The sequence below is a fragment of the Brachionichthys hirsutus genome, chromosome 21, assembly GCF_040956055.1.
Source record: "Brachionichthys hirsutus isolate HB-005 chromosome 21, CSIRO-AGI_Bhir_v1, whole genome shotgun sequence".
NCBI classification, from domain to species: domain Eukaryota; kingdom Metazoa; phylum Chordata; class Actinopteri; order Lophiiformes; family Brachionichthyidae; genus Brachionichthys; species Brachionichthys hirsutus.
This window is the reverse complement of record NC_090917.1, coordinates 7,288,969-7,311,096: the sequence shown is the minus strand read 5'-3', so window position 1 is coordinate 7,311,096 and position 22,128 is coordinate 7,288,969. Positions and strand designations below refer to the sequence as shown.

General features: G+C 43.4%; 2 protein-coding genes across 2 annotated transcripts; one reads left to right on the top strand and one right to left on the bottom strand.

Moving 5' to 3' along the window:
* Positions 1 to 1,508: 1,508 nt before the first annotated feature.
* chadlb (chondroadherin-like b) lies at positions 1,509 to 5,763 on the top strand. The gene is made up of 10 exons (XM_068754710.1): positions 1,509 to 1,673; positions 1,770 to 1,964; positions 2,055 to 2,210; positions 2,332 to 2,477; positions 3,338 to 3,619; positions 3,707 to 3,926; positions 4,144 to 4,417; positions 4,500 to 4,912; positions 5,133 to 5,299; positions 5,463 to 5,763. Exons 1-10 carry the CDS (start codon positions 1,509 to 1,511, stop codon positions 5,761 to 5,763), a joined length of 2,319 nt encoding a protein of 772 aa, XP_068610811.1.
* A 308-nt stretch (positions 5,764 to 6,071) lies between these two features.
* l3mbtl2 (L3MBTL histone methyl-lysine binding protein 2) lies at positions 6,072 to 12,756 on the bottom strand. Its single transcript, XM_068754472.1, has 18 exons — positions 12,722 to 12,756; positions 11,995 to 12,382; positions 11,784 to 11,853; positions 11,472 to 11,605; positions 11,027 to 11,102; positions 10,855 to 10,934; positions 10,488 to 10,605; positions 9,586 to 9,720; positions 9,367 to 9,455; positions 9,013 to 9,259; positions 8,601 to 8,662; positions 8,421 to 8,525; positions 7,844 to 7,991; positions 7,603 to 7,685; positions 7,290 to 7,524; positions 7,014 to 7,079; positions 6,778 to 6,936; positions 6,072 to 6,686 (listed from the first exon to the last, which is right to left on the bottom strand). The coding sequence occupies exons 2-18, from the start codon at positions 12,337 to 12,339 to the stop codon at positions 6,313 to 6,315; spliced, it is 2,526 nt and encodes an 841-aa protein (XP_068610573.1). The 5' UTR covers positions 12,340 to 12,382; positions 12,722 to 12,756; the 3' UTR covers positions 6,072 to 6,312.
* Between the last annotated feature and the right edge of the window lie 9,372 nt (positions 12,757 to 22,128).

The window sequence follows — 22,128 nt, the reverse complement described above, 5'->3', positions numbered from 1 at the left end:
TACACTGGTAATAAGACACTGCACCTCTTTGTGCGAGGTTGGCTCGGCCGCTCCTTTGCGGTCTTTAGCTCTCGTCCCTGGAGGGAGGAGGACGAGCATTCCGGCCGGCCGGAGGAAATTCCTCCGTCTCCAGTTTCTTGGTCCTTCGGGAACAAAACGTGGAATGATGCTTCTCAGTGACTTTTTACATACTGCTTGGGTCCATGCAACACCGATGCTCTTCAAAGAGAACATGAATAATTCATGAATACAACTGAACAAGTGGATCTTGGTGAAATTTTCAGGAAATGTTGCCGGGAACAGATGAGTAGATGTTGATGATCCAGAAAAGATCCTGGATCCTTCATTCATTTTCAAACCGCTTCGTCCGGCACCGGGTCGCGGGCCAAGCTGGAGCCTATCTCAGCAGTCAATGGGCGAAAGGAGGGGACACCCTGGACAAGCCGCCAGCTCATCGCAGGGCAACACAGAGACAGACAATCAGCCACACACACACTCACACCTACGGACAATTTAGTGTACCAATCCACCTAAGCTGCATGTTTTTTGGTGGTGGGAGGAAGCCGGGGAACCCGGAGAGGACCCACGCAGACACGGGGAGAACATGCAAACTCGTCACAGAAAGGCCACAAGTCGGATTTGAACCCGCAACCTCCTTGCTGTGAGGCAAGGTTGCTGTATAAAGATACCAAGACCAATTTAGAACCTCTTGATGATGATCCAGATCACCATGTGGACGGTGTAAATTTAATTAGGAGGGGAATGAGCTGCTTGGCGGAGGTCTGCTCTCTCCGAGTGCTTTTCATGTCAGGTCCGACTCTTCTGCAGCAGTTTCAAAATAAAAGTTGAGGCACAGCCCCGTTTTAACCATGCCTACATTTCAGGTCCGTCCCTCCAGTTCAGGAGTGTTGATCCGCATATTAATGCGGTTCTAAAACATTCCAGAGAAGACTATGAATAACAGGGCAGCACGGAATCACATTAACCTCCCAGTACGCGTGATGGAGCTTTTTCTCATCGGTGTGACACAGGCAGCATCACTGAGCTAGAAATGAGTTCAATATTTTCCAGCTGTGGCAAGTGTGCAGATTTAGTGTCTGGTGCAGACAGAGAGCTCGCTGTTGCTCCTGAGCTTGACACTTCAAATGTATCTTGAGTGAAAGTAGTGTGGTAAAAGGTACAGTATGAAGTAGTGAACGAAAAGTGCACGGAGAAACTGGAGTAATAAGTAACTCAAATAAGCATGTATAGCTTTGTAAACATTGTAAACTGTACAACGGCTGAATTAAACTGAGAAAGTAACCGGCTGAGAGGAATCAGAGAAAAGACGAGTATTTAAGTCGCCACATGTTTTTGTGCAGTGCCTGAAATGCCAAAATTAAAAAAAGCTTGTCATCTCTGAACCACTCTGAGTATATGAATGAGTTTTTAGACAGAAAGAAAACATCCCAAATGGAAATGTTTGGCCATGTTGACTTTTTCTTTGCTTATTCTGTCTCGCCTCTCAGATGTATTCCCAGCTCAATCCACACGCCCTCTGGGCTCTGCTTCTGCTCTGCAGCCCTTCTGCACACGCAGCTAAATGTCCACAGCATTGCGTCTGTGACCAGATTCAGCTCACTGTGACCTGCATCAACAGGAACCTGACCAAAGTTCCTCCCACCATTGATGAGGTTTCTTATTAGCACACATATGCAGTATATACATTACTTCAATTGCATTTACTTCCTACCCGGTTCTGCTTGATACGCAGTGCAATCTCCCTTCAGATCACGGTCAAATTAGATCTGCGAGGCAATGACATCCAGGAACTTCCCCCGGGAGCGTTCAGACACACTCCTTACCTGACCCACCTGTCGCTGCAGCGCTGTAACATTCATCACATAAAGGAGGGGGCCTTCCGTAGTCTTGGCCGCCTCGTCTTCCTCAACCTGGCCAACAACAACATAGAGATCCTCTACCAGGTTGTCACACATAAATGCTCCATCATCACTACTAAATGCTCTTGTTTTAGCGGCGTAAGTAAAAAACTTTGCGTGATATCTTGCATCTAGGAGTCGTTGGATGGACTTTCCTCGCTTAAGCAGCTCCTGATCGACCGTAACCGCGTGGAAGAGATTCAGCCAGGAGCTTTCTCTCAGCTTGGCTTCCTGAATCTGCTCTCCCTGACACACAACCAGCTGGTTTACATGCCTAACATGGCCTTCCAGGTACTCCCACAAATACATATTGTGTTCCTCAAAACAACAAACGGAACAGTCGCTTCGCAGAAAGACGCATGTGTCTGAAGGTTGGAACATTCACTCAACGGGATGCCTGTCCTCCTCACAGGGATTGCTGAACATCAAATGGCTCCGTCTTAGTCACAACTCTCTGAACTACCTGGACATTGAGGCCTTCGCTGGTCTGTTCACGCTCACCCGTCTCAGTCTGGATCACAATGAGCTGCAGTTCTTCCCCACAGAGACCATGACCAGGTATTTGGAAAAGGAAACTATTTACACAGCACGGTGGCGCTGTTGCATCACAACAAAGGGTTCGATTCCTATCTGTGTGGAATTTGTATGTTCTTCCTGTGTCTGTGTGCGTTCTCTCCGGTTCGATGGTTTGGACACATCCAGAGGAGAGACAGGGACTATATCGGTAGAAGGACGCTGAGGATGGAGCTGCCAGGGAACAGGGCTAGAGGTCGACCCAGGAGAAGATACATGGACGTAGTGAGGGAGGACATGAGAGTGGCTGGTGTTGGGGAGGACGATGCAAAGGGCAGGGTGAAGTGGAGAAGGATGGTTTGCTGTGGCGACCCCTCAGGGGACAAGATGAAAGTACAGTAGTAGTAGTAGTAGTAGTAATGCTGACTGCTAGTTTTGAGATTATGAACCAGCAATAGCGTACTCATGCAAACCGCTCTGAGAGGTTTACCTTTCAGGTAAATGTAAACAAGAGAAACAAACTTGCTTTGGGAAATTAATTCACATTTAATTTGATCAAAAAACTTGAATTCATCGTGAGGGCTCCTGAATATGTATGTCAAATTTAAAGACCAGTTTCAGGTACACCAAACAGTTGTTGGAACATTTCACTTGAAACCGGAAATGTCGCCCCCGTCGGGCTACAAGCAGTCCGAGTCCTTCACTGTAAAAATACAAGTTTGACAATAGTAAATCAGCCAGTAGTCGATATACGTCACTCTGGGTGGAAGCAGTAAACCGATATTGCCATCTGCAGAGCCTTTATGCTCGCATGGCTGATAAGCGTTTCTCTCTTTTATTTATATTTAGCATCCTGAAGGCAACATGCCTGCTGATTCAACACTCTGCTCCCTCTCGCTCTCCAGGCTGCCAGAAGTGACCCGCCTTGACCTGAGCTACAACCCAATGACTTACCTCGGGGAGGAAATGGTGTCCATGGCCAAACTGACCCACATCTTCTTAGACCACATGTCCCTGCAGGAGTTGGTCAGCACAGCTGTGTCAAAGTCCCCAAGCCTCATCCACCTGGACATCAGCCATAACCAGCTGCGCGTCATCCAGCCCTTCTCTGAGGGGACGCCCAACCTGGCACGAGTCAACCTGGCCGGGAACCCCATTTACTGCAACTGCTACCTGCGGCCTCTCAGGTCGAGCAGACGTGCGACGTTATCGAGGCCACCTTGCTTTAATCCTGTCAGCAGAGATAATTCCCTTCTGGACTCGTTTCTCCACAGAGAGTGGACGATCCAAAACAAGGTGAAGCTCATGGGGACGTGTGCAGGACCAGCCCATTTGGCAGGAGAGAACCTGGAGGCCGTTTACCCTCCTGAGCTGCGCTGTCAGAGCCAGGAGGCCATGCTGCAGGCAGAGTTTGAGGAGGCAACTAGGGTCAAACCAGCCCCAACCGAAGAGCCTGACAGCAAGGTCAAGTGTCCCGTCAACTGTGTCTGCGAGGTGAGCTGGGCCTGAAGCCTCCGGGATGTGGCAGCGAGGCCTGATTTACTCGGTTTATGACTTTCTAGACATGCAGCAACAATCTCAGAGGTCAATGTTGCAGGAATGTTGATGTACGGATTGAGAGAAACTTGCTTCAGGATATCTGCATGTGAATGTAGACATTTTGAAAGAGTGGGAGTAATATTCTGCCCCCCCATGACCCGCCGATCTTCAGGCTGAGACGCACCACTCCTCATGCGAGAACCGCGGCCACACCAAAGTTCCACGGGGGTTCTCTTCCAACACGCGTCTCCTTGACTTGCGTGGGAATCACTTCCACTACATCCCGAGCAGGAGCTTTCCAGGTGTCGCCCAGGTGGTGTCCCTGCATCTGCAGCGCTGCAAGATTGTGGAGGTGGAAAGCGGGGCTTTCATTGGAATGAAGGGACTGATCTACCTGTACCTGTCAGAGAATGACCTTGCATCCCTCAGCCCCGATGCCTTTAAAGGTCAGAACAATAAATAAAGTCACACAAGTTTTTTTTTTTTTAGCTTTATTCTTCCCTCAGTTTCCATAATTGTCATCTGCAGGTCTCCCCCAGCTGACTTACCTCCACCTGGAGAAGAACCGCTTCACCGGTTTCCCCATAGGTGCCTTCAAACTGGTGCCCAGCCTGCTGGCACTTCATTTGGAGAACAACGGCATCACCAAGCTGGAGCCAGACACCTTGATTGGAGCCGAGGGCCTAAGAGCTCTCTACCTTACTGGGAATGTCATAGATCGCGTGTCCCACAGAGCTCTGGACCAGGCCAGAGACCTCGATACGCTCCACCTGGGGGGCAACAAGCTGAAGGAGGTGCCCACCGAAGCCCTGGGCAAGACAGAAAACCTCAGAGATCTGAGGCTGTCTTGGAATTCGATTCGCTGGGTGGGGCCAAATGCTTTTCAGCCACTGGGAAGGATGCTGAAGGAGCTTTATTTGGATAACATGGGACTGGAGAAGGTGAGGGGGCTTCAGGTGGTTAGCCATTAGTCCTCTACCAATGGCACGATAGACCTTTCTCTTCACAATATCCTTCTGTTTTTGTCAAATTTGTGCATTTACAAAAAAAACAAAAGACAGAAAATTTGGACTCGTGTTGGATCTTCTGCTGGCTTCACAAAAAAAAAACATTTAAGCAAGATTATACAACAAAATTCTGACGCCAACTCTCGGCCTCTAGATGTCACAGGACTCCCTGGCAGGTTTGGGCCCGGGGTTAAGGAGTCTTTTCCTGGAGGGCAACCAGCTGGAGGAGGTGCCGAACCTCCACCCTCTCTCTTCTTTGGAGGTCATCAACCTGGCCGACAACCCTCTGATGTGTGACTGCCCTCTACTGCCGCTACGCTTGTAAGACAGTTACAGCACAGGCCTATCTCTCTCCAAAGCAGGGCAACTATTACTTTATGTCTCAATTAATGTGTGTTCACTATACGCCATTACTCATTTAAGATGGTACGTTCCGTGTCTGGTTGCGTTTAATACAATCATTTGGCGTTTTATCTTCATCTAGGTGGATCGAGAAAGTCAACCTGAAGGTACGAGCCACCTGTGCCAACCCCCCGGAGCTGAAAGGCGGGAAAGTCAAAGATGTCCACATCTTCAGAGTCTGTCCCGGGGGGGAGAGCCTCCTCTACGCCCCCACTGCTACGCCGAAGCCTGCCAAAGCACCCAAATCGAGCAAACCTAAACCAATGTACCTCAACGGGCGTCGGAAAATGAAAATGAAGAAAGCTAAACCTAAAACACAAAAAGGTGCCAACAAAAAATTAGCAGCAGTCAAGAAAGCTACAAAAAGACTCCGCACGGCCTGAAGCTCGGGCCGCTCGGAGATGTTTCCTCACAGCTGCCAGAAGAAAAGGAAACTATTGAAGACTTTGAGGTTAAACCGTGACACTGGAAGCCACAGCTGATCATTCATATCTCCTGCAGTATATCCTCTTTGCTGTCTCATCAGAATCAATGAAAAAGCCAAAAAGATTCTATTTCTTTTGTTAAGCAGGAAACTTGCATCATTTACAGCCCCGCTGGCTCCCGAGCAGCTCTGTTGGACGTTTTATCACCTGAATGATGGCAAAATGAAGAGAATGCTAACTTTAATTATTGCTCAAGTACCATACACTCTTTGGCTTTATGGTGGTTTTACTAATACACAATAACAGCAGAATGTACCACACTCCGAAATCAAAGTCATGTTTGTAAAAATAGTCCGAGACAACATTCATACTTTTTTGTAATGGTTTCATATTTACACAAAACACGACATCTTAACATGAACCAGGGCAACCCCCCCCCCCACAAAAAAACAAACAAACAATGAAAACAAATGCTGCCATTTAAACCCAGAGCTGTATTTAGAGTCCTCACAAAGCACCCTCTGGCATCGTGTCCTGCTCTGCACTGCTCTCTGGAATGGTGCTTCCTTCTCCATGGCTCCGCTCCTCTTGGTCCACCTTTTGACTCACCTCCCCACCACTCCTTTGTTTGTTTCCATTCTGCTCACTGTTGCGTTCACCAGTGAAGCCCAGTAAATCTTCACTACTTCCTGCTGCGGTTTCACTCTGACCCCTCGTTTCCTGTGCAGAGTGATTCTGCGTCGGTGCCTGATGTACTCCTGATTTAATTTGCTCCCCTCCCTCCTGCTTGATTCCACTCATGCTGTCTTGGTGGGTGTTATCTGGAGGGTTGATAGGAGTCTCCATTTCCATTTCTTCCACTTTCACTCGCACTGCACAGACTACAGACAAAAACGAATCAATTACACAAAACTGTCTCTCAAAATTTTCAAAAAGGTACAGATGACGTTTAATGGCAGTCATTTGACTTACTCTCCTGATCCTCTGGCTCGGTCTTGGGCTGCATGGGAGGCACTTTTGGAGCAGGTCTGAGGCGTTCCGGCCCTGGAGGACTCACTTTGACATTAGACTGCTCACCAGAGTCATCTTTAATTTGATCCTCAGAAAGTCTCTTTTTTGCGCTCTTCTTTTCTGTCCAAGACAAAAATTCTGTCAGATGTCTGGGCCAAAACACAAAACCCCCAAATACCTTTCTGATTTAAACTTACTCTTTTTACCAAACCAAAACGTCCTGGATTTCTTGTTCTGTGCTGTCTGGACTTCGGTAAAATCAACTGGAAAACAGAAACAGACACTTCAGATGCTCATCTGTGCGAAAACAAGGGCCGTTTTCATTCTCTTTAATGAGACAATAATGCAAATTACCGTTCAATCAGGTTCAACAGACTTTATGTAAACTCCTTATCGGAATAAACTGTCTCAGTTTAGATATGACTGAATTATTCATTAAATAAAGAGGTGTTGCTATTAAATGTGCCATTTACCGAGTCCTGGAGGAGGCTGCAGCGGGTAGCCGCTGAGCTGGCACCAGCCCACAGGGTAGATGTCTGGAGACTGGTGGTCAATCCACTGGTCAAACTCATCGTCCCAGCCGTCAAAGTGGATGAGCAGCAGGCGGCCCACGCATCGCTTCACAGTGGCCACACACACCAGGCGAGGCTCCATCAAGTCCACCGCCTCCAGCTTCATGTTGGTGGAGAATCCATGACCCACGTAGTCCTGAAAAAAAATAGAATGCTTTCAATTTGCACTTCTGACTGAGTCAAATGGCCACTATATTCAGATACCCCGCCATACAGTATTGAACAATCGAGCTGGTGCAGCGTGAGCCTTCGTCTCCTCCAGGTATTTGTCCCACGAGAACGACTGAGAGTCATAGCCTGCCGAAAACAGAGAAATCCAAAAGCATTTTCATTCACAGTTTACTGATTGAGAATTGTTTTTACTGCATAGATTGACAACAGAAAAGTAAAACAAAACAGCAATGGCAGAAATTGTGAAAAGGCACGCGAGCAGAATCAAACAATCGATCGTTTACCTGGAGGTACTGTGAGAGGAAGGCAGTTCTTCTTACAGAAGCCAACAGGAAGGATGGCATGAGACGAGGCATGGTAGCAGAACCAGTCAGAGCCGCTGTCCGACACGGCGCCATCGATACCCACCATCAGGTAACCATCTAACAGCACCTGGGAGGAGCGGAAAGAGACCGAGTCAGAGACACAGAAGAAACCCAGACAGGAAACGGGGCAACACGCATTCTACATCTGGAAGAAGAATGAAGTGAGCCACTCTTCTCTGCTCATGATTGGATTGATACGTTTCTCAATTACGTTTCCTGCAGCATAACTGACTCTTTTCAGCAGATTCCTGATGACGTGTTCTAATTATCCATCCGTCCATTTTCTCGTAGGCAAGACGACCACAATCGTCTCGTCTACAGCCGCTTTATCTGCCTTGCGAGCCACGAGTGTTGCTATTCCAGCTGACTGACGCGCCACCAGTGCATCGTGGGACTGTGGTATGATTAATGGCCACCTAATTGGTGGAGCAAAACGATCTGTTCTGCCAAATCAAGATGAGACAAACACCAAACCAATAGGGAGTAGTGGTCTTACTTTGTGTACAGTGGCCACGCTGATATTTCCCAGATTTAGAGGATCAATGGCTTCGAGCTTCATTCCTTCCTCGAAGAAACCTCCCTCCATGTAGACAAACCTGGGCTGGGGATCAAACCGTGGTCGTTAAGAGTCGCACTGACAGCAGCACTTTGCGTTCGGATCTGACCATTTCCTTACCTTTTTAAATAAATGGAAAGGGCCAGAGTGACTCTTCAAAGCAGCAACTTGTGAATTCTTTACTAAAATAAAAAAACAACAATCTCTTTGTTCCATCGCATTGTAAAAATATCTTAATTTGACAGCGTGAGCTCAAGACAAGCGTCAAGATCTATGTTTATGCAACCCTTTGGGGGATTTTGTTATAAACCAGCTGCTGCAGTATTTGACAAAAAACAAGTTTTCTGAATGTAAAGAACTGCTTTTTAGAATACTTCAACATTATATGATGATGAAGGTGGACAGACCTATCAATAAGGGCCTAAAATGAATGATGTGTTTTGGCATCCCGTCCTTACTTGCGTCATTCCTTCTCTGTCTTCCTCACAATACTGTATGGTATATGTATATGAACAAACTACAATACACCTACCAGGGGCTTTCATGGCGTGACCCACTCTGCTGGACCACCCTGCAGGATGCAGGAGGGGGCTCCACATGTGGCACCAGAAGTCAGCGACCACAGTTTCTGGTGCGTCAGTTTGGTCTGTATACACCAGCTGCAGACGGCCACCGATAATTGAATCTACGATGGCCAACCGGGTCCGACTTACATGCTTGGGGTCGACAACCTCCACATACATTCCTGCTCTGAAAGAGATCTTCCTGCTCTCTGCAAGCTAGAGTAAGACAAAAGGGAGGATATCAAACCTTTCACCGTGTCCAAGGCGAATGGGTGGCTGTTCATGACCCAAAATGAATGGTTCAGAAAGCATCCACGTTTTACCTTCAGGTAAAAGTCAACCGGTAAAGTGTTGGCCCCAACCAGTTTTGTCATCAGGTACTCTTTCCAATCTGGGATGCTCTGCTTTACATCTGATTGGATTCAGATTAGAACTGTTGTTAAAACCTTTTCCTGATCCAGGTAACCAAGTCATATTTAAATAAAGCAGTACCGCTACATTAATCTGCATTCAATGACCACGTTTCTGCTCCTCATCCTCACCCTGTGGTGGCACCAGCAGTTTGCTTGTCATGGCGCACCATCCAATGGGGTTTAGCTCTCCAGAAACGAGGCTGCACCAGAAGTCATGGCTGCTGTCATGCTCAAAGCCCTCATATCGAACGAGGGCTTTGTATCCTGAAGGAAAAGGACACGAGAAAGGAAAGAGCTCAGTTACGATTGACTGGAACGCATTGTAAACGGTTTCATTAACATTATATTGGGTTCCAAATCTCTTCTCTCACAACACGCTTGCTATTGAGTCCGTCTTTAAAGGGCCATGGTTGGCCAAGCTGAGGAAAAACTGAATATTCATAAAATAGACAAACAAACAGTTGGATATTCTTTGATAGTTTTGCAATAATTTATGATCTTATAACTGTAGAGGCTTTAAATCTATTTTGTTATCCATCCATCCATCTTTCACCGCTCACGCAGGGCTGAACAGTCTCAGCAGGGATTTCCAGGCTTCCCTGTCCCGAGACGTCTCCTCCAGCTCTTCTGGGGGGAACCCGAGGCGTTCATAGACATAGTCTCACCAGCGTGTCCAAGGTCTTCCCAGAGGCCTCCTCCTCATTTTCGCTAGTTTACAGCTTTATTTTTTATCACATGACCATGAAGATTCACAGGCGATTGTTACGTTGGAAATGATACAAATTATTTATTCTTTCGGTGCGGCCCGTAACAAATGTCTCACGGACCGGGCGTAAATCGCGCAGGTTGTAATTCGGAGTGCCTGTGTGTGTTTGTGGATGGATGGAAAGAACTGACTACAGCGCTACGAGGGGTCAAAACCCCCACAGGCAATCTTTGAGATGAGGAAAAGCAAAAATAAACATCTGATAAAGTGGATTATTAATTCCACGGTTAATCGTTTTGAAATATTCAACACATGACTTGCACACCTGCAACCTGGATGACTGTAGCGATCCAGTAGACTTTACTGGGCAAGACTGCATTCGTGTTCAGGACCTCCACCTTCATCCCTACGGTGATGTCGTCCCACTGGGTGCACAGGGGAACCTGCAAGTTGGAGGGCAGTCATTCCTTACACATAAATAGTGTTTTATGAGATGTGTTGGCCAGCAGTTTACGTCGTTTTTTTTTTAAAGTATTGTCTCTTTTATTTAGAGACAATAGTTCTAAAGGTGCATTTAAAAAATGTGTTGATTGGAAATAAAGACTTTCCCCACGGTGGAATGAACTACCCCAGACTATTTGTGAATGAGTGAAGACATTTGTTTCTAGTTACACCTGAATCATAGGACTCACATGTCTGAAGCAGGACACTGCTGCTGCCAAAGAGGTTTCTTTCTCCAAGTAGGGCCCCCACTCAAAGTCTCCAGTAGAAACTACAGAATAGAGAAAACAGATGACTCAGCTTCTGAACGTCTCAGTGCAGTGTTTGTGTCCACAGTTTATTGTGCGCATTCAGTGCCCTCACCAGACGGTCCTGTTGGGATCGGAAGGGCTTTGGTCACCTTGTTCAGCTCTGTGGCCTTTTTGGAGGGGGGCCTTCCCTAAACAGAAACAAGCATAGAAGAAACCTTCACCAAAGTCATCTCCTCATCTTCAGTCTTGGTGGCAATTTCACTACTTGAAATAAGTTCTCGTGGATTTATGTGAACTCGTAGCATGTACAGTACTGCAGTTAGCGATATTCATGAGTGACATCCCATAAATGCTGTCTACTTGTTGAAACGATGAAAAAGATGCGGCACGGCCCAAGAAAGGATCAATCACATTCTGGTGCAGATTGGGATAAAACGGGAGGATCCAGGATTTCCACTTTATCCAACGTTGCCAGATAGTGTGTTTGTCAATGTTTCCAATTAAACAAGAAACATTAATTCCCATAAAACTTTGTGGAAGGGCGGGGCATGAGTCACCTGCAGACGAGCCAGCGCTGACGTTTTCTTGGCGTTTGGTGAGTAGGAACGTGAACAGGATATACTGCAGAAACGCTTGGTCTTTGAAAGAAACTTGCTTATATCACAGGCGCTGCCACACATCTTGCATAACACTGTCAAGACAAAGACAACTTACTTAAAACATCACGTAACTACAGTAAATGAAAGGTCCCTGGACCACATATGTGATTTTTTTATCAAGTATAAATTGTTAAAATTGACTTGTTAAGGATTAGAAAGAAAGGTTTTGTTCAAAATCCTAGTTCATTCGTCTCCTCCTTTGCGTCTCACCTGGTGGTTTTTCTATGTTTTCTTGTTCTGGGTTCACCACTCCTTTTAAAACATTGTCATCATCATCAACCTGAATGCATAGTAAGAAAACAGAAAACAGAATGGCAATTAGAAGGCATAAATGATCCTTACCTATGTAAACATCACAAGGCTTGTTGAAAGCTGTCGCAATGACAGACACTCTGACCTTTACAGGCTTCTCGCCACTCACTTTAAGGTCCCTAGGTCCACTTGTGGTGCTCCACCGTTGCACCGCAAGCAGGCACTTTCTGCAGCCCACTCCATCACAAGAGGAACAGTGTGGACGGACAAACACTGTTGGCACAGCCCCTGACCTCAGCTTCAGAGTGTCTGAGTGCGGTCTGGGCTCAAAGTATTCCTTGCCAAAATGCTCGTGGCAGAGGAAAGAGTTGGGAGCGGCGATCCACTGAGGGCGGGTGCGCTGCATCTGCTTCTGCCACTTATGAAGCTCCTCAGGGTCCTTGGGGAATTTAAACAGTGTCACACCGTCTTCTGCAGTTTTGCCACATCCATAGGCCGCACAATGATGGGGCATCCTGTGTTCTGCTTGGGGGAGTTCCTCTTATGAGATCTGAGATCTGTAGAGTGATATTATGTTATTAAGTTTCTAGTCGACAACAAAAAATAATCAAATACTATCATTCATGTTTCATTAATTGCGACCTCATTAGGATATTTTTTTAATTCAATGAAGTATCCTTTTACAAGACATGTTTTCTCAAGAAAAACATGCAATTTGCTTCAGTTTATCATATACATGTGTGCAATACAACTGATCACAGTGTTTGTTTATTTTTATTTATCGTATACACATAATTATATATATGCACACAATAAAAGGTATATTTCTCAACAAGACAAACTTCCACAGGCCTCAACTTGTTAAGGTATAAACAAAATCTTCCTAATTTCCTCACCTGGTTTGTGAAATAACGAGTAGCAGAAATGTAACGCAGATTTTAGGTGTTAGCAGCACTGATAGCAAAACATAAACAAAGCCGATGCTCCTCACGCATGCTTCTGCAGACGCAAGCTAACGGCTAGCAGTGCTAACAGCGCGTTCGTCCAGTTACGAAGGAAGCTGAAAGTCTGTTGCTAATACTTTGAGCTACCAATGAATGGGCTAATAACGATAACAGCACATTTCGATGTTTTCTACAACTGATACAATCAGATACAATCGCAATAACAACATCTTTGTGTATCCAGTACGTGGTCGCCTACCTCTGACGTCACTGTCGCTCATTCTCAGACAAGGCATTATGGGAATTGAAGTTTTAGTATAATTAAGCAGGAACTTCACTACTCCGCATCTCGTGGTCAAATGTTGAATCCTGGAAACACGTTTTACTTGCCAGTTTACATACAGACAACATTTCCTTCTCGTTATTGTCGTATGTTATAAAGCGTAACTGATTTATTAATTATACACTAAATATAGTTTCTGGTTTTAAGTGCTTTTACTTCATTGTTTACATTTGATTTCTACGTAACATTACGTGTAATTCAGAATATTTTTACTTTCCAAGGAAAACGATGTCTTTTCTCGTTTTTAGACATATTTTCAACAAGGCCTTCCACAAGTCTGTTTGTGTCCATTAGACATTTATCTTTAGCATCCGGACCAGGAATGGAGTCAGTTCGGAAAACATAGAAATGTATCCAGAGTCCAGACACATGTTTTGTGTCTGGATGAAACCGAAGACTGTAACTGAAATAATTCTTTCATTCACTCATTCACTCATAGGAGATATTATGATGCTTATTTAAGCAGTGAATTTTAATTTTTTCCTGAGACCACCGAAGGATGCTCTGGGATCACATAAGTTTTCTCAGAGACAGCTTGTTGTTGCAACATCAGCTGTTATTCTGGAAAAATCCCATTTAAATTTTCAACACAAATCTCTAATACTGGTCTGATGTTATATATATAATGTCTAAAATATGATTACAGCAATCCTTATTTGTAAAGGCGTTTTCACACAATTTGCAGGCAGAAAGTGGTTTAAAATGAGGAATTAAATTAAGCACTCTACATAAAATGACAATAAAATAAGGTTAGAATAAAAATGTAAAGTTGATATAGTAGTTAAATGGTACAAACCTGATGGATGAATGGATGATGGAGTATTCTTCCTTGTACAGGATATTCATTTTTACCACCAGATGGCACTCTGGTCTTGTGCCAATATTCGAGGAAAAAATTGTAGAACTGAATACATGGAAATGGTTTCTTGAATGCAATCTCAGACGATTGGAGTGGCAAATGAAATTACATAGTTTTTAGGATATCCATTGAGGACATTGCTGTAGCATTTATCAAAATGCCTCTTTGATTTGAAAACCCAGGTTTTCTGGACATTTATGGTGCACCGTGGCTGGAAAAATAATTTATTGACGGTGGAATTTAACAGGGAGCACTGTTTGTGGTTATTCTCGCAGTTAGCCTTATTCTACACTGATTCACCAGCTGACAGGCCCAAGTCAACTCTGACCCAGCAGAGCTGCAGGAGGGTATAAACACAACATTGTCCCATAATCACTTTTGTGATCATTTGACTCTGCGCATGTTTTGTGAAACATACATGCGGCCAATGTCTTCTTTTCTCTATGCAGCAAAATCTCTGCATTTACCATTTACAATAAATCTTTCAAATTAACTCCAAAGTCATGCAGGATACAATTTTAGCTTTTACAATTCATTCTGATTCCTACTGCCATGATGAAACCGAGATTTATCCCATTGCTATCGTTTATATGTGAGGTTTGTCGCTTGTCTTTACCATCAAGCTGTTTGTTCATTGCGTAAGATTTTTACCCAAATGCTAGTTATTTCATACCGTGGCGTATACTGTAAACTGCAGCTGTGGACCTGGTCACCCGATGGCCTGACACGACGTCACAAGCCAGTGGGTATAAAGCGAAGCCGGTTTACAGGGATTAGCGTGATGTGAAGTTGTGTGAGAGGGTTAGGGTTCACAGCTTCACTTCATGTGGGCTGATATAACCCACCCCATGCTGTGTTAAGGAAATAGCATCATTTTTAGCATTTATAAAACAAAATATTTTGTGTTGCTTTCCCTGTAATATTTTAAAAATAAATAATAATAATAATTAGATATTTGACAGAGTATTTCTTTACAACTTGGTGTAACTCGCTAACTGGATTAACTATCTGGTAACTAAAACCATTATGCTAGTTTAATGTGGGTGCGACTGATGGAGCAGTAGCTTTAAAGCCTAAAGTTGGTATTACTGCCACATGGATGTGCCGGGGTCGGAAAGATTACTTCTAAAATTACATAACACCACACAAGGTTGGATAAACTGACCATAAAAATGTGTCTGTATGGGGTCAGTGTTTTGGTTGGATCTATTGTTGCAGAAGTTGGGATTTGTTCCTGTGTTTAGGATGACAACCGAATCAGGACTATCAATAATATGACATAACATCTTATTTAGCATGAGAAACTGAGTCAGTCCTTCATCTTCCCTTGCAGAATGAAGGCCTTCTTCTGGCTCTGACGTCCCCTCTTGGACACCCACCCGCTGTCGCCATGGCCGCACTCACCTCACCTCAACCTGGCCCCGTGGTTTTGTTATCACTGGATCAGCTTCCCTCGCTGTTGCCGGTGGAGACAGATCCCGGACGAGCCCTCAGAATTTGTTGCGGGTCCCAGATTGGTACCACAACAACAAAATACGAATCTGTAAAATGTAGGAAAATATCAGCAACAATGATGACATGGAGGAGTCTGTGCTTCAGCCAGATTGTGTCAGGTGTGGACGGACATACATGGACTAATATAACATTACATAACTGTCAATTAGATTCAAAGGGAAATATCGAACCCTGCAAAACAAAGGAAATCATCTTCCACCTGCCTAAATTAAATAAACACATTATTTTATGTTTCATGTTGCACGATTGCCCTGAGAAAAAAGAGGAGTTTGTGAATCTGATTCTGAGTTTATCTTTCCTGTTCTTCCTGCTTCCTGGTCAGGGGGATGCGCAGTAATAAAAGTTAAACTACAGTAATGCTTAATTGAGACAGCACGAGTCAAACTAAACTTAACCTGGAAGACTTTCACTGGCGTCTCGATACCAATCGTATAATCGCAGACAGATAATGCAAGAAAACAGAGTTGTTTTGTGGTGTTGAACCAATTAGGAAACCCGTTCCACAAACAATCCTTTAGTTGATATGTGGATGTCAGATGATATGACATGAACGGCATTGGAGAAGGAATGAAAAAAATAATATTGAAGAGGGAAGTGAGGCTGGAAATGTGGAGGCAGTGAGGGGGCTCTCTGCCCCACAAGTTGCCCCTGGGGCCCGAGTGGTCATGTTGGTTTTGGCAGGAAAACAGAAGGAGGGGAAAATATGTGTGTGTGTGTGTTGAGGGCAGCTCGTGGTGCCACGTTTGCATCACAGAACTGTAATTCCTTTCAGTGCTTGGCCACTGCAGCTGCTCCATTTTTCATTATTTCTCTGCTCACTGATTTGTTGAGGCTCACAGAGCACCTTGATAAAGACAACATGCATGTTGTATGTTATAAATAAATAAACTATATTTAAATATTTTTGAAAGAACAAAAAGGAAAACTCACACACACAAGAAACTGTTTGATGCTTCTGTAGAACTTGGCAGTTTTCAAAGCCCACACCATCATCACATCAAATGTTTTGGTTTTGGCTGGCAGAAAGGGGCTGTTAATCTGCCCTCAACAAGGGGCTGTTAATCTGCCCTCAGCAAGGGGCTGTTAATCTGCCCTCAACAAGGGGCTGTTAATCTGCTCTCAGCAAGGGGCTGTTAATCTGCCCTCAGCCTGACCACAGAAAAAACTTGTGCAAATGTGATTCTTTGAGAAGATGGGATTTCTTGATACCTTTCAAGAGCCTTCATATCATAGTTCCAAAAATCAACACATTTCGTGATCTGTCTTTAAAACATACAATAGTTAATTTATGATATGATTCAATTGTAAAACTAATAATTACGGTACCTGTTTACGCAGAAGTAGCAGCCAAAGGGAAATTATTCATTGCCCTTTCATTAATGAACACAAGGCCAACATCCACTCTCTTTTCAGGCTTGATTTTGGCGATTCCTGAGTGAAATATTTGGCTGAAATGTGTTTGCTAAATTTAATGCTCCACTACCTTCATTGGCTAGTCATTAATTTTACACAGCAAACTGTGGAAATTTGTATTGATGAAAAAATCTGCCTGTTGTGGGTAACAATGTAATGTAAATCCCACAGAAATACATTGCAAGTTACAAAATGATCCCAGAGTAAGTTTATGTTTCATAATTACCTCCTTCTTTGTACCTGTTCATAAAAAGTACAGCATTGCACTTTTCATGGTGGCAAGTGGCGCTTTTATAAGCACTGTGACATTAACCAATCATTGGCCTTTATTGGCTTACAGTAAAAATGAGTGTCACCGTTCCCTCTATGCAGCAGTGCATAGAGGATCAGAGGCAATGAACATAGTCCTGTGAAACACCAGTTACCCTGGAGACCAGGGAATCAAAATACAGACACAATGACAAATACCCGTGTGTGTGTGTGTGTGTATGTATGTGTGCGCATGTGTGTTGGGGGGTCAGTGAGGTTCAGTCTGGGCGGTAATGTGAGACCAAGATGGAACAGTCAGCCATCAGCACATTCCTATGGGCCTTGGTTTTCTTCAGTTCAGAGAGACAGTAGAAAGAACGAAAGAAAGCAATTCCTATTGAGGATAGATATCGATAGATAGAGCTTGTTTCTTCTGTACCTCCATCACTCTTAATAGTGACCAGCAAAGGTCAGATTATGTGAAACAGCAACCGCAACAGTCCTTTTGGCCCAAGCTGTATAATTAAGAATAAAGTGAATAAAACCAAATGTAACAAAGTTCCTGGAAATTGGATTGTCGAAGTGCTGTTAAACTTTAAAAGAGCCCATAAAGATTTTGATGACTGATGGACTGAAAGTGGCTCTGTCGCTGAATATGCCGGCATTAAACTGTCGTTTAAGTTCCAACAGATGTAGAGAGTCACGATGCACCGGTGTATGGCATGCACAGTATCATTTTAATACCTTCTGCAGGTTTTTGACACATTTGATCTCAAAACGAAAGCCTTTAATCTGCTCCAACTATTCATGCGGCAGAATGGAGGCAGTATAAGAAGAGGTGAAGGTGATGGGTCGGGGTGAGGGAGCGCCCCAGCTCTTTGTTGTTCTTATATCTTGGCCTTGATCAGCTCTTCCTCCCTCAGCGTTATGGACCGTCTGCCTGTCTGCCTCATTCTGTCCATTTTTTTGTCCATTTCTCTAATGCAATTGACCACTTTAACATCCCACATCCTTTTCTCCTCTGTGTGTAGACGGGAAAAACACAGACTCCACAGGAATTATCCAACAGGAAATGCTCCTGGGGGGCCTAATCTGCCTGTACAAACCCAGCAGTCTGACCTCTGACTTCGTCTATACATATAAGGGTTTTATATGCGACACCTTCACTGTTACGAAATCACATCTTTGGAGCTAAAGGCCCAAAAGGGCAACAGTTTCCTACTCTATTGCCGTCTCTTGACTATTTGTATTTGGGATGTAGAGATCGAAAGATTAGCTTCGGACCGGATTGTAACCAGCCGTAAAGGAACAGGAAAATATTCCTCAGAAAAACACTTATTTGCTAAAGCATTTTTTTAAATACTCTGTTACATATCCTACCTAGTTTCGGGTTCCTTTTCATTCCACCCAAAAAGTTTCCAGTACAATTATTTTTTGGACCCTAGAGGGAAGCAGAAACAAGCTGTACACAGAGGACAGCCAAGTATTGTGTATGAAATTATTACTTCTTTAAAAACTGAGCAGATATTAAACAATATTGGAGTTGATTAAGGTTTGACAGTGAAGGTTCTGTTTATTTCGTTTCTAAATGCTCCACAACAACAATTTTTAAATATATTTTATGATCATCATGCTGCTGCCTGATGATGAAACTGCTGAGACGGTAAGTATAAAAGCAAAAGATCAAATAAATTAGCATTTCATCATTTGGATTTGTCACTTTGCCACAAATTTTACATGTATCCGAATTTTTCCTGAAGTATTTGAGTTTGACATTAAGATAAACATTGACTGAACTACCAGTAAGATTACTAACAATCAACTACATGTTCCTGTGTATTTCCCAGTGTAAATATAAATGCTTATCCTTTGTGCATATCTGTTACAGACCTTTGTCACACTCTGTGGCTCGTGGGAGCAGGAAAGCGTCGGCGTAACTAACAAATCAATGACTTCATGTTCAACCGACTCAATTTGAACCTTGAAACTGAGGCAGCCGAATGAACACAGCATCACTTTCATATAAAGTAGTCAAAAAAAAGGCATGTGGCCAAAATTGCATGTGTGGGTAGAACCCAGGCCTGACTGTCAATGGGACAGTTATTCACTGTATGAATTTGCACAGGTGGAGCTCAGTAAGTACTAACAGATTGGTGAGACACTATTGCTCAAATCCAAGCAGGAATCACACACAGAAACTCTTGGGAGAAGCTTGGAAGTCAACCTTTTATTGATAACATAAAAAGTCATGTCCCCCAACAAGAGAGAACCATATTTGCATCAGTATTCCTGCATATAATCAAACACACAAACACACTGATTAGCATCATGTCTCGCCTCAATAGGAAAGCGTTTCTGTCCAGCACCAATTCCACAGTAGTGCTGCTGTTATTCTGACATTGTTTCATGGGTCAGTCAAACTGAGGTGCAGTTGGAAGGTGCACCAAATGACAATGCATCCCACAATACTATTGTGTTGCTGAATTTGGAGATCTGTAAACAGCTTCCTTTTCTAATGGAAGCAAATAATCCATGTTCTAGGTAACACTATTAATAACCAGGTGCATTTGTCTGTAAAACATCCTCCACTTTATATAATGCACAAATGCTAGCAAAAAATGTGTTTGTGATAATTATAACAATGCGACAACATTTATTTGATGATTATTTCCTGTATTTGAATTTCTTACAAAAGTCAAAATAAAAAGGCTTTTTCACTGAAATAAATGTCTTTGCCTTATTTTAGCTCAGCCTCAAGGCACAGGGATCTTGAATGCACAATGACACAGAGCATAACGGAATGAACTCCATTAAAAATATGAAACAATGAAAACAGCACCAAGACAAGAATTTCCAGAAGGCACTTAATGCAAACACCACAACAAAGTTCAAATCTCATAGTTCTCTTCTTGTTTATATTTGCAGGAGTTTTCATTTCCCCTTTATTTAGCATGGAATTATGCTGATGACATCTATTTTATTGCTAACAAGGAGCTAATGCACTAATATTCAGGGAATTCCCATGTTTTTTATTTATTTATTTAGATGCCGTTTCACAAATGTTTTTCTGTGCAGCTGAGAAATACAGGTAAAACACAAGAACTCTTAACTGGCTAGCTATTCTGTTTCTAAATCTTGGCGGTTGGACACCTTGTCGATACTCAAGTACTCTCCTCTATTTCTCTTAGGGAGTAAAATAAATTAGATGCTCTGTGAACTGCCCTGCAGTTGTAATGTGACTGATAATGGTAATAACTGAAGACATAAAACACACTTATTTGTATAAAAATACAGTATCAAAATTGTTTCTAAAAAAAGCAAAGAGGTATTTACCTGATTTCTTGATTTCATAAATTTCAATGTCCAAATGGTATCAAAAAACAAACACATACTGGAGTCATTTATGTGCACAGAAAACAAAACAAAACAAAAACAGAAAGAATATATGCATCATTGTTTAAAGGAAAAAATAACATTCAAATACATACCTTCCATAGAACATCTGTACACTTCTCTAGTGTGGAATGGTACAAAACTGGACCTTCTTAATTAATTGGCTATAAATTCTGTAATAAAGGGTTGGAATTTATTAGCATGTTGTTGGAACATCCGAAAGAGAGAAAAAGGAACAATAATTTTGGCACTAAGAAGTAAATATCCAAACAAAAGCAAACATTTTTTTTTTTTTCTTAAGTCAACAAATTTGTTTTTTTAAATGTTTAATTTTTACAATCTTTAGGTGACTAATCCAATGGCCTTCTTACATGGGTTTAATAAAATCAGATTTTCATTAACATTTACTTTTCACATTTTTGACAGCAATGGTCTAACTCAGTAGTTGATAAAGAACACGAAGACATTTTATCTTTTGCAAAATTCCCTTGAAGAATCAACAGGGGCCTCGTGTATCAACCGCGTACGCACAAAAACCTGCCGTACGTACGTTCTCACGTCAAAGTTCAGATGTATCAAGAGTGAAATATAAACAAAGCCAGCCGTGTGGGACGGAATCATCCGCGTGTCCTCCCGGTTTATCACATTCCCACAATGCAGCTGAACGGGCCGACATTAAAGTGCAGTTTGCAGCGAGAGCCGGTGTTCCTAAAGTCATCGGAGCATCAAGATATTCGTTCATTAAAGTTAGTCCCGTGTTGCGCATGCGCGCCCCCAAACGCTGTCCCGTCTTCACAGCATCACTACTAGTCAGGTTAAAGTTAATGACTTGCTGTTTACCGCTGGTTAAAATGCAGCTTCAGATCTTTCTAACAAGCCCCTGATTGTCTCTGTGTGCAAAGAACTCACATCAATAACTCTGTATTTCTGTGGGATTTTTTGTTACCCACAACAGGCAGCCTTTTTCATCAATAATCAGCCTCACACGCGCTCCCACTCGCTCCTCTCGCGTTTAATGCTCATACCAGAGGACAGCGAACCAAACCGTATATTTCTGCACGCCTCCACTTCAGTTAAAAGCGTCTCCAACTCGCTCTCGGTGAAATTTCTCTTATTTCCGGGTTTACTCATCCTTTTGTTTTAATTTTCTGATCGCGCAGACAAAGGAATCTCAGGTGCAGAGGTCATTTACATATGATTTGCGTATGTCAATAGGGGCGTGGATAGGGCGGAGTCCAACATGTGCGCTCGATTTAACGTAGATTGGGACGTATGAAGGAAATGTGCTTGGATTCAAGCACGGTTCTATACATCTGGATTTTTTTGTGCGTACGCCATGTTTCAAGTTTTGATACACGAGGCCTTGATTCTGTTTTTTGCTCATCGTGATTTACCATGACCTGGATGACTGAGAACCTACACAGACATTCCCTGTGGACTTTCCATCCCAGCATGCTTTGCTGTCCAGCAACAATCCAATCTCACATGCTCCAATGCTAAATCAAATATAAACCCAATGAACCTCAGGATGGGACGGAATGTCAAGGACGCTCAAAATCAATTTGCTTGCTCATCAGCAAATATCAG